Source organism: Euprymna scolopes, chromosome 2 (assembly GCF_053919585.1).
Source record: "Euprymna scolopes isolate OS-2025 chromosome 2, ASM5391958v1, whole genome shotgun sequence".
NCBI classification, from domain to species: domain Eukaryota; kingdom Metazoa; phylum Mollusca; class Cephalopoda; order Sepiida; family Sepiolidae; genus Euprymna; species Euprymna scolopes.
In genome coordinates this window covers 197348142-197367401 of record NC_136483.1, presented here as the reverse complement: position 1 = coordinate 197367401, position 19260 = coordinate 197348142, and the positions used below count along the sequence as shown (strand labels likewise).

The following is a 19260-nucleotide window of genomic DNA, read 5'->3' as shown; positions in this document are numbered from 1 at the left end:
ACATGATCAATTGGAGAGAGGAAAATTATGTTTCAACTTCTTTACTAACTCAGTGTTTGAGAGATAAAGAACTTGATTGGAACATTCAAATATCTACGTATATCATATAGCGATCAAGTGTTAGCCCCAGGTGGGGGTGGGCGCTTGATTTCTGAGAACTTTGGCTAAAGGAAAATGAAACACTAGGAACGCCAAACCTGTTTGCCATTAATAGCTCTGACAGGAAACAGAGCTTTAGGGCGGCATATATTTGACACCACCACGTTACTACTGCCTCTACCATGGCAAGGAAAGGTTGACTTTTCTAATGTCGAAGTGTCATGAAGTTAACACGTGCCGACCATTTTCATTCATATCAAAAATAAGCTAAGATGGCCAACTTGTTTTTGCTATTGTAAATGTTGCTTCACTGTAAACTTCAAATCGCACAATCTTTTCAGATAACTACATCTCAGTTTTTCAATAAAAAGCATGAGAAAGAAAATGGCTTGTTTTGATTTATCAGCACAAATGAACAATAATACTTGACTTTGACATTTAAACTTCTATTCGACTTTCATTCTAACAGCCTGATTGTATCCATTGTTTCCTGAAACAGAAATGAGGTCATATGTTATCATTCAAACCTTTTTTTATTTCAGATTTGAAAACATTAAATGGCGAATATCATGCAATCGAAGGGTTTTCCATGAATTTTCAAAAGGCCGAGAACTCTTTATTACCAGTATTCGGCGAGGATTTCGGCAAATTTGTTCTCATCAAAAAATGTTCACGGCTTCAGCATTTAACTTTCTACGACCTTCTGCACAGCCAAAAACCAAACGCCGTAAGTTTAGATTGATTTTTTTTCGCCATCAAACTAAACGATCCTGTCATGAGTTGTCGATGTATTGAATAATTACTGCAATATTGCCCCCCCCCAAAGTAGTAGTGGTGGTATTAGTCTTGTTTAATACTACACAAAATGGTCAGATATCAACTGGAAGAGCACAGAAAGTACTGGAACTTTGTGGAGAGTTATTGCCACTCAGATTTCAAAGAAGACAATTATCGTTGCCAGCAAAAACTCAATGATAAACGGCTGTTGCTATAACGCAGAATGATTTCCTACGGTTTTTAAAAGATATGGAGAGTACTGGATATATGAAGACACTTGTTGACACTCTGAATACAGTTAATATGACGTAACTGTCTTGAGGAGCTATACTGCTCCCCATTGGGGAGGTTGAAAGTCCCCTAAAAACTCTGAGTTGGGTAAATATTCTGAGATTGTCCATTAAACGTTGATCGCATCCCGGACAGCGATAGGTGACCTATAAAAAAGGGGCGAGTTTATTGTGTTTGATAAAAATATAGACAGATATTTTTATTGTTTAAAACAATGACAGGAAATCCCTGACAGTGGCAGGTGATCTATAAAAAGGAACGAGGTTATTGCGTTTTGTAAAAACAGATATTTTTATTGTTTAAAACAATGACAAGAAATGTTAGAATAAGGAACAATGACATTGTCTGGCCTGAAGAACCCCGGCTCAGACTTCTGGGTTTCTGAGTAAAGAAAATTGAAAAGATTTGACCCCTTGGGGTCGTGTGAAAGGATTTCATTTTTGGCCCCAGATTTTCAAAACCGCGGACAGTTTGCTGAAATGCACACACGCAAAGACATCGGGTATTCCCCGTTTAACGTGGATGGCCCTGATTGGTTCAACAGATCGGCAGACCTACCCCGTGACCTTAGTATAAGAACGCATACTCGGGTCGGAAGAGACAGATTGAAGCCAAATCTCGAGAAGGACACACGCTCAAAGAACGCCCCAGACCCCCTCCATCTATCCTGAACGCCATTGTAGAGAACGAAGAATAAGACATTTTGAGAACCTGGACGTTTTGGTGAACTGAACGATGTACATATGTAAAAACCTATAACTTTTGTGAAATTAACTTTTTCATAGTTAGAAACGCTGAGGTTGTCTTTCTTTTCCGGCGCGCATGCGAAGCTTTATTTTTGCTTTTTAGCAAAAATAAAGAAAGAGCTGAGACGCTGAGTATTTTATGTGAAGATCTCCCGGTAGAGACGATCACGAGCCACAGTTTACGATAATGTTAGAGGCCAGTTGCTGACTTGAGCGGGAGATCCTGTCATATTAATACTACCTGTTATTGCATGTCAGCAATCACTGATCATCATCATATTGTATGAATTCGAAGATTTTGTTGTTGGCATTAGTCTCCTGGATATTTTTCTAGCCAAAATCATTTCTAGAAAGACATCGAGTACTTACGGGAGGGATAGCGTGAAGGTTGCCAACATTCTAAGTGAAAGTGAGTTTATTTTTTTTTTTTTTTTGGAATGAACTGGATTCGAACTTTGGACATCTAGGTTGTCAGTCTGTGTCGGTAACCACTGAACCACTGCCATCTCCCAACAATCACTGATAATGACTCGTATAGCACTCGTTGTTGTTGTTGTTGTTATTGTTGTTAGTAGTAGTAGTAGTAGTAGTAGTAGTAGTAGTAGTAGTAGAGAAGACGAAGAATACCAATGATTTTTATGAAAACGCAAACTTTATATTATGTACAAATTCGGCGCAGAAGGGGCATTATTTTATATTACGCTATCCTCAGAAAGGCCAGACTATGCACTGGCATGAACAGTCTCATGACAGTTTTCTAAGCCTGACTACTTCCGTGCTGCCTCATGACAAATCGGAAACAGCTGTTTTCGCTTGTGACATCATGATTTGTAGATTGCCTTACATGGCTAACAGATTCTTTTTATACGATTTGGTTTTTCATCAGAGTTTCCTACTTCTAGTCGACTTCACCGCGTCTGAGGAATTCCATCTACCTTCTATATGGAAACTATTCTAGAATATCAGAGAGAGGCTAACAGATACCACACATTGCTCAAATCTGTCTCACTTGCAAAGTTATCAAAAACTTTGACACACTCTTCTTTTTGCACTGCCATGATTTGAATTGTGATGGTCCTCTGCCCTTCACTTGACATTTTGACATTTTGACATTTTGACAGACAAAAAACAAAGTAAAAGGAAGAACGCAGAAATCGAATGGTCAACAAATGCTGAGCAAGATTCACTTGTTTCACGCTACAGATTTTAATAAGAAAAATATTTATTTAGAACATGGTGAAGTAAAATGAAGTACTCAATTTTCAACGCCATATCAGGTATGCGGTCAAATTCTTTCATGTTTTATGGCTTTAATTAATACCGTAATGCGAGGTATTTCTTTAATCTGCTTCATGAATCTATGAACAAAGATTTTAAAAAAACTCCAAAATGAGTGACCTCTTAATTTGTGGGACAAAGAGAGACTCTTTGTTAGGTTCTTTTCTACGTTCCACTTTAGATTTCCTGTCTGTGACGCCACTTTGTATATACATGGCTTTAACTCTTTAGTGAAAGCTTCTATTTCTTGCTTAAAATAACCTTGGGTAGATTTTTCTATTTTGAATTTATTTTGCACACCCAACATCTATGCTGACTATATTAATTTCTAATTAGCAAGTAGGAACGGACCAAAAGATGAGAAAAATAAGCTCTTATGAGGGGGGGGCACTTTCGTTAGGTACCAAACAAAAAATAGGCGATGAGCAATAAAATAACCACTATTCCTGTAGGAGGATGTAATGCCTAGAACTTCAGCTATTATGAAATTTGAAAATTATTGCCTTGTCTCTCTCACTCTCTCTCTCTCTCTCTCCCTCTATATATATATATATATATATATATATATATATATATATATATATATATATATATATATATATATCTTTCATTCTCTCTCCCTTTCTTTATCTCTCACAAACACGTGATTTTTATCAACCAATCAAAGACTTTCATATGTTTCAATCTTACCTCATGACTAACCCAAACTAACGGTTGATACACGCGCTTTTCTCGTTTATTCACAAAGTAAAATAACTGTTTTTAATCTGACCACTTTTTTTTTTCTCGCCCGTTTTTTCAGTACGACCTGAGTTACATCGACTGTGTGAATGCCGAATTGTGCCGGATCGAATTACTTGAGCCAGACCTCCTCCACAGACGGAATATGTATTTAAATTACGATGGGGAATTGTTGCCTATAACGTCCAATATTGTCGACATTAGGTAAGTAGAATGTTTCCGGTTCCATCTCAATAAAATAAGCAAACATGTGTTAACCTATTAAGATGTAGACATCACTCACCTTCGCCATCAAACCTCGCTAATAGTCAAGAGTTCAATCTTTACAAGTTTACTCGGCCATTTTTTTCTGACATTTTTTGATAGAACAGCCGACTATCAACTAGATGTAGGTTCGATTCCTTGTTTGGGATGGGTAATAATATAACTGCATTGAAAATATGTGATGCAGTGAAACAGTCTGCCTGTAGATGACTCTTTCTCTCTCTCTCTCTCTCTCTCTATATATATATATATATATATATATATATATATCGTTTTTTTTTATAATTATCCACTGACACGTGTTTTATCATCTACGACTCAACAGATGGGCTGAATCTAGTGAGATTCGAAATCGGGACCCCACGATAATGAGCCTAAACTCTTTATGTGGTTGTCCATCTCGCCGACAGTTTTGATACATCGCGATTTACTTATTTTATTTGTTTTTGTTTTTGCGATACGTTTTGAATGAATTCGATTATTTACGAAAGTGCATTTTTACCTAAATGCGAGTTGGGAATAATTTTCCCTTTCACCAATTTGGTACCGCCATATGAGGAACGGCATATATATGACAAAACAGCTACATTCCAAATTCAAAAATTTTTTTCATCTTGCCATTCATTTCTTTCCACATGGTAAAACATCCAACTCTTGACAGTATCTGTTTCGTGGCGCAGGGACAATTATATAATTATAATGTTAATTTTGAATATTTCCAGCACAGATTCCATAAGAAAGATGATACTTTCTTGACGTTAAAAAGAAAATATAAAAAATCCGAAGAAAATTCGTATCGTGTGTTATGATATACCTATTTGTCTTTAATATATATATATATATATATATATATATATATATATATATATATATATGTGTTTGTGTGTGTGTGTGTGTGTGTGTGTGTGTGTGAGTGTGAATGCATATGTACGTGGTTGTGTGTGCGTACGTGTATATGCATATATATGCAATAATTATATTTAAGTATTTATTTTCATTGATTTAATTCAATACGCACCCCATTTGTAAGTGAAATCGCTAGGCATCATTAGCGATAATGCATAGCTCTTCATAAAACGAATAGTCCTCTTAGGAAGCAAATATTGTTTATATAAACGGTAGAGAGTCTACTCCATGTGGCTTAGTTATTAGAATTCCCAAATGTTGAATAAAAAAGTCAGTGTGCAATCACCCTTCTTGTTAGTTATGGCTTCCATATTTGTGTCGCGGTTCTTTCAGTTTTTATTACACAGATGAGATGCTATAAAAAAAAAAACATAGATTTTCAGCTAAAATTACCGAATTTTAAAATCTTTTGAACAGGTGACATTTAATGAAATTTAATTTCGAACAAATGACAAGTAATAAGAATTGAAATAGAAATTAAAATATTATTTTAAACATAAAAAATTACATATTCTACTTAATTAACTGAAGGATGGGTGAGCACCGGAAACAACATGACTAAGACAAAACATAATTTTACGTACTTGCATACTCTAATATACAAACATATAACCGACATTGTGCAACAAAACATGTAAAGTAGATATATGCATTTTTCTCTAATTACATTTAATGAAAATACTTTAAATTAATTAATATAAATCACAGACAGGTTTAAGTGCTTACATAGAAAAGATTTTTCTTGCTCAACTGCTATTAGCTACTGTATGGTGATATTAAGCCGGAAGTCTGTGATTTTAATGGCACTGCATGGCTGAGCAGCAGTGAATCGAAACAACTATAGGTTAGACCTGTGAAAAAGTAATATATTTACTATTTAAAATATTTATTAAAAAAATTAGCAGAGGAGACGTCCGGCTTTGCTCAGTTATAAAATGCGCTTAAATATGATATTTTAATTTGTGAAGATTTCGTATATATCATTATAGAGTCGTGATTTCAAAAGTAAAACAAAAAGTATTTGGGTACCATCAGCTAGAATCGAAACCAAAGGCAAAACTGTAGCATTCAAAGCTGGTGACTTTGCCACTGTACAAATGTGACACGCATATGAACTGATTAAAAATTATAAACTATGAATAAACTAAGATGAATGTACAGAATGCATAATGAGATTTCTTTTTTCAATTTTGAACTGTGTTTCACCCCTTAAAAATTATTTTAACCGGCTGAAGTTCATAAAAGTATAGCCATAAAAAATCTAATCATTTGATGCCCCCAGCCTTGCGACTTTTAGTTCCGGAAGAGATAGTGTTTGAAAATATGGAGACAGAATAACAAACATATCTATATATTATATTTTTATATATATATATATATATATATATATATATATATATATATATTTATATTTATATTTATATTTATATTTTATATTTATTTTATATTTTAGATAAATAATAAAAAGTGAAAAAGGAAATAAAGGACATTATTTTGAACATAGAAATATAGACGCAAGTATAACGATATTAACACATGCATGTCACAACATAATCACCAAAGTAAAAACACATAATAACATATGGAAACATTTTTGAAAAGAATTGTTACAAAATTTGAAACTTACAAATTTTAGCTTTTTTACTTTGCCTTTTTGTGTATATTTTATTGAAATTTGATTTTTCTTGCTATCATGTGCTATTTATTTGTTGCTATTGTCGCGAACCAATATAATATCAGTGAACACTGTATTAATAGTGATGATGATGACGGTGACGAGGATAGTGAACATTAACATAATTGGTCGAGATCCGGCCAATCAGATCAAGTTTCACTTCTTAGCCATGGTCGAGAATCGACGATAAAATAAAATTAGTTGCAGAATTTTGGGAGGGAGATAACAGCGTATATTGACGGCTGACCGCACTCCAAACTTCAGGTTGTAAACCGTTGGATATAAAAAAAAAAAAAAAAAGGAAATATATAAGAGGATGACAAGTGACTCCACCAGTTACGGTTAGTAAAACTTGAATACGCGTCACACCCATTTTGTTCCTAAGAATGTCGATAATTTTCGTCAACGTATTTATTTTCAAGTGCGGCTATAAAAAAATATATATATATATATAAATCCGCGTAAGACGCACAAACAGTTATCGTCGGACTTTTTTTGTATTATCATTTTCTTTATTATTTGAATTTTGAACTGTTGCAAGATCTCTTTCGAAGTTGTACGTGTTTTACATATCCAAAAAAAAAAAAAAAAAAAGGAAGGGGAGATTATATATTTATGTATATACTAAATTTTCGCTGTTGGATTCGAATTTAAACTTAACCCTGCTGGACCTGAATGAAGACGTACTTAAATCCGAAGGAAGATAATTTTATTCACCAGAATTGAAGAATAATAACAAGCAAATGAATTAATCGCTATAAACCTTATCGGCTATAGATTCCAAGGACAATCAGCCTGGATCGAGTGATGGTCAAATCTAAAGAATGAACGCCTGATATTGGTTTCGCGAAATTCTCCTCCCTCTTCATTCGGGCTTTGTCTTAGACATCGAAAAAGGAGTATTTTGTTACAATATTAACTGCTAATGTTTTATTTATTTGTTTTATATTAACCGCGTTTAATAAGGAATTTCGATAAATATTTATCAAAGTTACCAAATCATTAGTCTATTCCTATGAAAACACATTCACGAAAATAAAATCACTTAATAAAATATTACAACTTCTTAGTTTTTAATTTGCCTTTTTTGGAGGGTGACAAGAATTATATTTATATTCCTATATATTAATTGATAATAATTGTTATTAATTGAATAGCAATTATTATAAAAGAATAGAATATAATTAGAATATAAAAATTTGTGTTAACTTCATTATAATATATAATATTTTGTTTATTTATTTATTTCATGTTGATTGCATAAAGAAATTTGAATAATATTTATTTCTCATCTATTAAAATTTTTGCTGCTATACTAATTTGGATAATATTTTCATGGTATCTGATGGCGGTTTTAGTGTTTTTTTAATAGGAAGTTATTAATAGGAAGTTATTATTTACTCCTCTGGTGAGGTCATGTTGTTATTTATAACTGACCGAAACTTTGTTATGAGATTGTAATAACATTAAAATAATGTTTATTTGAATCTAAATCAAATAATATACTTTGCTCTATTTCAATATTCTTTACGTCATGAAAGATGCATTAATTGTTTAGATTTCATACATTAAAAATGACAAATACATTGAAAATAAGGAAAGTGACATTTTTCTTTTGTTTGAATTGAAACGATCAATAAGATCAGAAACTCGGACGATATATCCAGATTTACCAAAAAATCACTTTTACGCAGTAAAATCTGAATGGAAGGTGGGTAGGCGATAAACGTGTCAGACTTGCCAAATTTTCAAATGCAATCCTTACTGCATTCTTTCCCATTTTATTTATTAAATTATATTTATTTCGACAGGGTTTAATTCCATAAATTCCATATTTACATATTACATAAATTACATATTGCATATTACATATTTACATATTAGATATACATGTGCATACGCACACATATATATGCATCTTAGTAACCTAGCATACACAAATAATAGACACATATATAATAGCTCTGTATGAACATATGCACATACACACGCAGAAACATACTAAATATCTATATAAAATCACATGGTGTTGAAGCCTTCCTTACAACGGTCTGTTAAGTCCTTCTTTAGAAGCCATATGTATTGAAATAATTGTCATCGCTCTTTTCTGGATCAAAAAATTCTTTATAGTTTGAATACAAAAATTCCTATACAACATAATCACGTTGACACACCGCTTTCCGTCAGATCATCAAAGTTAAGCATCGTTGAGCCTTGTCATTACTGAAATGAGTGGCTATTTTGAAATACCAGGTGCTATATGTTCTCCGCTTATGTCGGCATTGTTTCCAGACGTCTTGAACCTCTTTGTATCTAGAACCAAGCAGTGCCGACTCAGGAGAGAAGTGGTTAGAATTGCGCAACCCTTGCTTCACAAGCACGTGTCATCCATCATCCCCCCAGGATGATTGGATTGTCATTGTTCTGACGGATGAACATTCACGTCTTTGCGTTTGTGCAGGTCCCTCTCATATAAAATCCTTTTAGACTAAGATTATCATCAGTTTACGCCGTCAATGTAAACTGTGCTTTTGTGTAAACAGTTTTCTTGTAACGGACATTTGTTGTTATTTTTAGTTTTGCAATTACACTCCTTATTCCTGTACGATATTGCAATTACATTACTTATTTCTATACGATATTATTTTTTTAGGTAAGGATTTGTTATTAAGATATGTTAGAATAAGTTTGAAAAACGTTAATAATTTGTGTGTGTGTGTTTTTTTTTTCTTTTTGCTAATCATCTGAAATGACGGCGTGGAGAGACTCAACGGTTGGCGCCCAGGGGTGGTGTGTGCCCTTTGTGGTTCGAGATGGCAGTATAAAAGACGCTTCTTTTTTGTTTCACCACAGTCGCATTTTTTTATTTCGTACACGTGAAGTTGCTATTAGTTGAGAAGAGAACTAAAAGAGAGTTATAATGACGGCGGCAGCGACGACGTAGAAATAGAACTCTGATTTCGTCGTGAAAGAAACTCGAACAATTTCGACGTCGTTTGCTCCCAACTCGAACGAATTTCCGTGAATAGAATATGGAATAAATTCCGTCCAAAAACTATAGACAATATTTCATACTGTTTACTTGTTTGACATCTTTTTTATGCGAAACGTTACATAATTAATATTTTTCTTCTTATTCCAGGCTTCAACCTCAAATCGTTTCGTTCTTTGGAGGTTAATCCAGAAAATCCGAGGAACACTTCACCAAAGGATTTCTTCTTCCTCTTTCTTCATTATCAGACAACTAATTCTTGACATAAACACATTCATATCATAAAAAATAATCAAAGTGAAATTAAAAAAATTTACAAAAAAACATGCTTTCATTTCGTTATCTTTCTATTAATTAATCATACATATTCTCTGAAGCTACGCGACAGAATCGGAACAAAATTCATACGAAACTGTGTTGCCAAGTATCATTTGTAATAGGAATAAAAATATCTTACAACTGCTAATAATGTAGCGACATTGAGTGTGTGGCGTTAGGAAAAAGGAAACTAAAATTACAATTTGTAATTAAATCAAGCAAATAAAATTTTTCTACTAGAAATCATGGTTTGGGATTTTAGCTAAAGAGAATAATTTCATCAACTTTTTCTGTCACGTTCTATGCAAGATTTCCTGTCTGTGGCGTGACTTCTCAAGAAACTATGTCACGTAAAGAATGGCTCGAGTGAGACGCGAAAGAGTAAGTTCATGAAGTCATACTCTTTGGCTTGGGAGATTGGACCAAACAGAGGTATTTTTCGGAACTCTCAATCGCTATTTATTTATTTATTTATTTTTCACTAACCAGGCTAAAGGAAGCTTGATAATATGTAATCTGTACGTAGCTCTACACTATAATGTATGCAATACAATTGCATTTGTAAAAAAATGAACCATGACCATCAGGAGCGAAAAAAATGCTGTTAGTGTTTTTTTTTTTCAAAAATAATTTAGTTGGTAGTGTTCCTTCAAAAAATAATGTTATTGGTGTTCTTTCAAAACAATGTTGTTGGTGCTCCTTCAAAAATAATGTTGTTGGTGTTCATTCAAAAATAATGTTGTTTGTGTTCCTTAAAAAATAATGTTGTTCGTGTTCTTTCAAAAAAATGTTGTAGGTGTTACTTCATAAATTATGTTGTTGGTGTTTCTTTAATAATTATTTTTTTGGTGTTTCTTCAAAATAATGTTGATGGTGTTACTTTGAAAATAACGTTGTTGGTGTACCTTTGAAAATAATGTTGGAGGTGTTTCTTCAAAAATAATGTTGTTACTGATCTTTCAAAAATAATGTTGTTGGTGTTCTGTCAAAAATATGTTGTTGGTGCTTCTTGAAAAATAATATTGTTGGTGTTCCTTTAAAACAATGATGTTGGTGTTCTTTCAAAAATAATGTTATTAGCGTTCCTTCAAAAGTAATGTTGTTAATGATCTTTCAAATATGATGTCGCTAGTGTTATTTCAAAAACAATGTCGTTGGTGATCTTTCAAAAATATTGTTGTTTGTATTCCTTCAAAAAACATGTTGTTGGTGTTCTTTCAAAAATAATTTTGTTGGTGTTCTTTCAAAAAACATAATGTTGGTGTTCTTTCAAAAACAATGTCGTTGGTGTTCCTTCAAAAATAATGTCGTTAGTGTTTCTTTCAAAAATAATGTTGTTCGTTTTGTTTCAAATATTATGTTGTTGGTGTTTCTTCAAAAATAATGTTATTAGTGTTCTTTCAAAAATAGTGTTGTTTCTGTTCTTTCAAAAAACATGTTGTTGGTATTCTTTTAAAAACAATGTTGTTGATGTTCCTTTAAAAATAATATTGTTGGTGTTTCTTTAAAAAATAATGTTGTTCGTATTCTTTTAAAAATAATTTTGTTCGTGTTCTTTCAAAAATAATGTCGTGTATGTTCTATCAAAACTAATGTTGTTTGTGTTCTTTCAAAAATAATGTTGTTGGTGATTTTTTAAAAAATAATGTTGTTGTGTTCCTTCAAAAATAATTTTGTTGGTGGTCTTCCAAAAATAATGTTGTTGTGATCTTTTAAATGTAATGTTGTTGGAGATTTATCAAAATAATGTTGTTCGTGTTCTTCCAAAAATAATGTTGGTGTTATTTCAACAATAATGTTGTTGATGTTCTTCCAAAAAATGTTGTTGGTGTTCTATCAAAAATAATGTTGTTGGTGTTTATTTTTCGAAAATGATGTTGTTGGTGTTCTTTAAAGAATAATGTTGTTGGTGATTTTTCCAAAACTAATGTTGTTGGGTTTTTTCAAAAATAACACTGTTGGTGTTCTTTCGAAAATAATGCTGTTGGTGTTTTTCAAAAATAATGTTGTTGGTGTTCTCTCAAAAATAATGTTGGTGTTCTTTAAAGAATAATGTTGTTGGCGATTTTTTCCAAAATAATGTTGTTGTGATCTTGCAAAAATAATGTTGTTGGTGTTTTTTAGATAATGTTGTTACCGATCGTTCAAAACATGTTTGTGTTCTTTCAAAAATAATGTTATTGGTGTTCTTTCAGAACTAATGTTGCTAGTGTTCTTTTAAAAAATAATATTGTTGGTGTTTTTTCAAGGATAATGTTTTTACTGTTTCTTTCAAAAGTAATGTTGTTTGTATACTTTAAAAATAATTTGTTTGTGTTCTTTCAAAAATAATGTTGTTGGTGTTCTTTTAAAATAATGTTGTTGGTGTTCATTAAAAATATGTTGTTGGTATTCCTTCAAAAACAATGTTGTTGGTGTTTCTTTAAAAATCATGTTTTTATGATCTTTCAAAAATAATCTTGTTGGTGATCATTCAAGAATAAAATTGTTGGTGATTTTTTAAAAATAACGTTGTTGTGATCATTAAAAATAACGTTGTTCGTGTTCTTTCAAAAATAATGTTGTTGTTGTTCTTACAAAAATAATATTATTTGCGTCATATAATAATGTTGTTGGTGTTCCTTCAAAAATAATGTTTTTGGTGTTCCTTCAAAAATAATGTTGTTGGTGTTCCTTCAAAAATAATGTTGTTGGTGTTCTTTGAAGAATAATGTTGTTGGTGATTTTGTAAAATAATGTTGTGATCTTTCAAAGATAATGTTGTTTCGTGTTCCTTCAAAAATAATGTTGTGGTGTGTATCCAAAAATAATGTTGTTGGTGTTGTTTCAAGAATAATGTTGTTGGTGATTTTTTAAAAATAATGTTGTGATCTTTCAAAAATAATGTTGTTCGTGTTCTTCCAAAAATAATGTTGTGGTGTTTATTTAAAAATAATGTTGTTCGTGCTTTTTTCAAAAATAATGTTGTTCATGTTCTGTCAAAATAATGTTGTTGTTGTTTCTTCAAAAATAATGTTGTGGTGTTTCTTCAAAAATAATTTTGTGGTATTTCTTCAAAAATAATGTTGTGGTGTTTCTTCAAAAATAATGTTGTTGGTGTTTCTTCAGAAATAATGTGGTGTTTCTTCAAAAATAATGTTGTTGGTGTTTCTTCAAAAATAATGTTGTGGTGTTTCTTCAAAAATAATGTTATTGGTGTTTCTTCAAAAATAATGTTGTTCGTGTTTTTTTCAAAAATAATGTTGTTCATGTTCTGTCAAAATAATGTTGTTCATGTTCTGTCAAAATAATGTTGTTGGTGTTTCTTCAAAAATAATGTTGTGGTGTTTCTTCAAAAATAATTTTGTGGTGTTTGTTCAAAAATTATGTTGTTCATGTTTCATCAAAAATAATGTTGTGGTGTTTCTTCAAAAATAATGTTGTTGGTGTTTCTTCAGAAATAATGTGGTGTTTCTTCAAAAATAATGTTGTTGGTGTTTCTTCAAAAATAATTTTGTGGTGTTTCTTCAAAAATAATGTTATTGGTGTTTCTTCAAAAATAATGTTGTGGTGTTTCTTCAAAAATAATTTTGTGGTGTTTGTTCAAAAATTATGTTGTTCATGTTTCATCAAAAATAATGTTGTGGTGTTTCTTCAAAAATAATGTTATTAGTGTTTCTTCAAAAATAATGTTATTAGTGTTTCTTCAAAAATAAAGTTATTTGTGTTTCTTCAAAAATAATGTTATTGGTGTTTCTTCAAAAATAAAGTTATTAGTGTTTCTTCAAAAATAAAGTTATTAGTGTTTCTTCAAAAATAAAGTTGTGGTGTTTGTTCAAAAATTATGTTATTAGTGTTTCTTCAAAAATAAAGTTGTGGTGTTTGTTCAAAAATTATGTTATTAGTGTTTCTTCAAAAATAAAGTTGTGGTGTTTGTTCAAAAATTATGTTATTAGTGTTTCTTCAAAAATAAAGTTGTGGTGTTTGTTCAAAAATTATGTTATTAGTGTTTCTTCAAAAATAAAGTTGTGGTGTTTGTTCAAAAATTATGTTATTAGTGTTTCTTCAAAAATAAAGTTGTGGTGTTTCTTCAAAAATAATGTTATTAGTGTTTCTTCAAAAATAAAGTTATTAGTGTTTCTTCAAAAATAATGTTATTAGTGTTTCTTCAAAAATAATGTTATTGGTGTTTCTTCAAAAATAATGTTATTAGTGTTTCTTCAAAAATAAAGTTATTAGTGTTTCTTCAAAAATAAAGTTGTGGTGTTTGTTCAAAAATTATGTTGGTGTTTCACCAGAACTAAGGTTGTTGGTGTTTCTTCAACTGTTCAAGTAAAAATTTTATGCATTAGTATTGTACATCTTTTATTTTCTTTACTCTTTTTATATGGCAAACAAGGCACAGTATCGCTTATTGTGTAATGGGTTACTATTATAGAATATATCTAACGGGGGACTGTGGAAAGGTCAGCAGCAAAACGCCCGTTCACATTACATTTAACTTTCTGCATGGAAGCAAAAAATAGGGAAGGAATTCTAAAGTCTATCAGTCAGAGTGAAGAAATTATTGTAGCAGAAGACTTTTCAGTATTTAGAGATATACGGATCTCAACAGTGAAGGCGTGGACTTCTCAGGTGAATATAGAGTGTGTATGTCGAGAGAGCACAAGTTCTAAAAGTTCATCAAAGCATAAAGTTATATTTGTAAAAAATGCACAAGGATGCAACATTTTATATTGATGCATTGACACATTTAAAATGATACTAATTATATGTGTTTTGCTGCATAACATTCATTTGAAAGGATTGGTATAAATAAAAGTTTAAATATAATTGAAAAAAAAAACATCATCACACACACACGCATATATATATATATATATATATATATGATTAGTTTTTTTGGAAAAAGAATTCCAGCAGAGTGCTCAATTAAAAGGAAAATCCAAATTTTAAGAGCGTACTTATATTTTGTGTACAGAAAGTTGTTAGTTGAGACAGGTCATTGGTACCGTCGGTTTCAACTTAAACAAAACGAAAAAAAAAATATATATATATATATATATATATATATATATATATTGAAAAATATTGAATATTTTCTTTGCTAAAATTATAATGTTTTTTTTAAATATTTTATTGAATGAAACTTAAATATAAAATATTTTTTAAATGTGCTCTATCTAGTATAATGAGCAATTTAATTTGGCTGCGATTGTCTTATATAAAAATATTATTTCCCAAAAATATTTTGTAAAACTTGATACCACAGGATTCATCGATCTGTGATCCAATTCATATCATTATTGTGATATATATATATATATATATATATATATATATATATATATATATATATATATATACTAGCAAAAGTACCCGTCGTTAACTGGGTTCAAAAACAGCCTACAGAAAATGGACTCTGATTTATGAAAGTATGATAGTTTATTAAAAGGAAGGGTTATAAAGAGATAGCTTCGAATTTGGGGGTATCAAAACCAAAGCAAAATATGATGAAAGTAAAAATAAAATAGATAAACCCCATAATTTATTATACCATACCTGTTCACACTGAAACACTTATCACAATATTCTGTGGATCTATATTAAAAAACCTTGTTAAACTTTGTGACATATTTCCATTCTATGGAGGTCAGGCGCGAATGAACACCCACTAATTTTATTAGACCATATTTCCTCAAACTGAAACATAATTATCAAAGTATATTTACGCAGATAGATATGAAAAGTCTTTATTAAAGTTTGTGCCTATTTGCATTCTATGGAGGCCAGGCGCGAATGCAGACCCCACAATTTTATTATACCATCCCTATTTAAGTTAAAACATACTTATCAAAGTATTATTATGTACATCTATATCAAAAACACTTGTGAACGTTTTTTTTTTATTTAAATTTTTTTTTATTTCCATACTTTGTGGACCACAATTTTAATGAACGACCGTTCTGCCAGATCAAGCATACCCATTCCTGTGTCTCGATACATCTTCTATCATTATATGTAATCAGCTTTTTAAAATAGTCAACCATATAGGAGCCTATTCGTGAAAAGACACACACACATACACACACATAAATGCAGCTTTATATATATATATATATATATATATATATATATATATATATATATATATATATATATATATATATATATATTTCAATTGTGAAAAGCTGAAATTTTTTGACAACTGGTAGTAGTTATCATCCATAAAAACATACTAAAATTTGAATCATTTTCAAAGGATAGAAAAACAATTATAACATTTATTTATTTTCAAAATAGGAACGTCTAAAAGTAAGGGACAAAATTGAGAAAAACAATGTAGTTTTCAAATACTTTCATTGGATGTAAATAGTTTTCAAAAACTTTCATTGGATGTAAATAGCTTCCAAATACTTTCATTGAATGTATATAGCTTTTAAAAACTTCCTTTGGATGTAAATAGTTTTACAAAACTTTCATTGAATGTATATAGCTTTCAAAAACTTCCATTGGATGTAAATGGCTTTCAAAAACTTCCATTGAGTGTAAATATTTTTTTAAAACTTTCATTGTATGTTTTCAAAAACCTTCATTGAATGTAAATAGCTTTCAAAAACTTTCATTGGATGTAAATAGTTTTCAAAATCTTCCATTGGATGTAAATAGCTTTCCAAAACTTTCATTGGGTGTAAATAGCTTTCAAATGTTTTCATTAGATATAAGTAGCTTTCTGAAACCTTTATTGGATGTAAATAGCTTTCAATACTTTCATTGGATTAAATAGTTTTCAAATACTTTTATTGGATGTAAATAGCTTTCTAAAACTTTTATTTGATGTAAATAGTTTTAAAAAACATTCATTGGATGTAAATAGCTTTCAAAAACTTTCGTTGGATATAAATAGTTGCCAAATACTTTCATTGAATATGAATAGTTTACAAATTCTTTCATTGGATGTAAATAGCTTTCAAAACCATTCATTGGAAATAAATAGTTTTACAATACGTTTGTTGGATGTAAATAGTTTTTAAAAACTTTCATTGGATGTAAATAATTTTCAAAAACTTTCATTGGATGTAAATAGTTGTCAAAAACTTTCATTGGATGTAAATAGTTTTTAACTACTTTCATTGGATGTAAATAGTTTTCAACTTCTTTCATTGGATGTAAATAGTTTTCAAAAACTTTCATTGGGTGTAAATAGTTTTCAAAAACTTTCATTGGATGTAAATAGTTATCAAAATGTTTCATTGGATGCAAATAGTTTTCAAAATTTTTCATTGGATGTAAATAGTTTTCAAAAATATTTAATCTCTTTATACATCAAAATATGCGAAGAGTTTTTAAGTAAAAAGTGGTTTATTTTCTGATAGTTCGAAATTTCTTCTGATTTTCCGAATCTCACGAAAGAATTAATTATTTTTCGAACTAAAATGACTGACTTCTTTAAGAAAGAATGAAATGGATTTTGATTAATTTAATTCTGCAATTTAACGTAATTTTTAAATAAAATCTCGTTGTATTATCCATGTAGATTTACTTTCGTCAATCACGTAACTCGTTTCCTTTATTTTGTTCTTTAGTCCTCACATTCCATGAGCGATGTTTCTTACACAGAGTGTAGAATTGATGATTTCTGGGTCGGATTCTATTCATCAAACACACATTGCTGGTTAATCTGTTAGCCTTTGAAGTATTATTTTAATTAATTAGATAAAGTAGCTTCATGCCTTGTCTGTGGCGATTACCATAAAATAAATACTCGATTAATAGTAAAATTCGATTGATAATAATTCGATTAATATTAATTCGATTATTTCTATTAATAATAAAAAATAATTAAATGGGTAATTATTAAAGTTACGAAAACACGGGAAGTATACACACATAGAGATGTACTTATACTTTTACAAACATTGTTTTTTGATAAGAAACCAACATTCAATTAAGAGGTAATACGTCTTAATAAAATTTTATGTTATGTCGTGCATATATATATATATATATATGTATATATATATATACATATATATGTATATATATATATATCAAGTAGCGATAACTATAGTTTCAACATTAGAAAACTGTATATTTAAAATAGTAGAGCTATTAACCTTTATTAATATTGCGCACAGAAATCATTATTTCCATTGCTTCCAACGTAATAAATGTACTGAGACTAAAGCCATCTTCAGGACTGCCGGCAACCACGGTAAAAGAGTAATAACGAACGAGAAATCGTCTGAGTTGCAAATTTTTGTTGCATGCTCAGTTCGTCAAGTCCATAGTAGCTGAGCAGTGGCTTGGTTCCCACCAATTTTGGTAAATAACAAACAGGGTCCTGAATAGAAGTGTGTGTGCTATCCCAACCATCATCAATTGACCCGAGGTAATTCGTCAGCATCTGACAAAGCCAAACTCTTTGCCAAGAACTTTGCAGCTAATTCTACCCTATGTGATCAGGGCCGCCAAGTCCCCCACCCCACCTCGCTTCGTATTTCCTCCTGTATCAGAAAACACGCTATGCGACATACAAATAACTGTTGCCAAGCTAATCAAAATCCTCGATTCCAGTAAGGCAACTGGCTCTGACAGCATTCCTATTATAGTGCTCAAAAAGCTTCAAGCAGGACTATCTCCCATACTTATAAAGCTGTTTAAACGTTGTCTTAAGGAGAATTGCTTTCCAACACCCTGGGAAACCTCATCAGTATCTTGTATTTAAAAATCCAAGTGATCGGTCATCTCCCTTTCAATACAAACCAATCAGTCTCCTGTTCGTCACGAGTAAGTTACTGGAGTCTGTGTTAAATAGAGAAGTATTCAACCACTTCAGCAAAAATAACCTCTTCAATGACATGCAATATGGTTTCCGTTCTGCTTGATCTACAGTAGATGTGCTAACAGTTATGTCTCATATGATTAGCGAATCTCTTTACGGGGCTTCCTTTCTAGGGCAATTGCTCTTGACATATCAAAGGCCTTTGATAAGGTATGGCATAAATGTCTACTTCATAAAATCTCCATCAAGAGTATAGCAAGACATGTCTTTTCAATTAGTAAATCATTTCTCTCTGATAGGTTCATAAGAGTAGTGGTTGATGGGCAGAAATCAGAAGCTCACAGTATTAATGCTAGAGTTCCTCAGGGGTCCATCCTGGGCCCAACTCTCTTCCTGATCTACATCAATC

General features: G+C 31.0%; 1 protein-coding gene across 1 annotated transcript in view; it reads left to right on the top strand.

The window, feature by feature from the left end:
• LOC145301378 (ceramide kinase-like) overlaps nucleotides 1–10330 on the top strand; it is a 102214-nt gene extending 91884 nt beyond the window's left edge. The window contains exons 10-12 of the mRNA XM_080144570.1: nucleotides 642–826; nucleotides 3994–4136; nucleotides 9920–10330. Of these exons, the coding sequence (XP_080000696.1) occupies nucleotides 642–826; nucleotides 3994–4136; nucleotides 9920–9956 (365 nt within the window). The 3' untranslated portion in view covers nucleotides 9957–10330. The remainder of the gene's footprint in view (nucleotides 1–641; nucleotides 827–3993; nucleotides 4137–9919) is intronic.
• Nucleotides 10331–19260: the final 8930 nt, after the last annotated feature.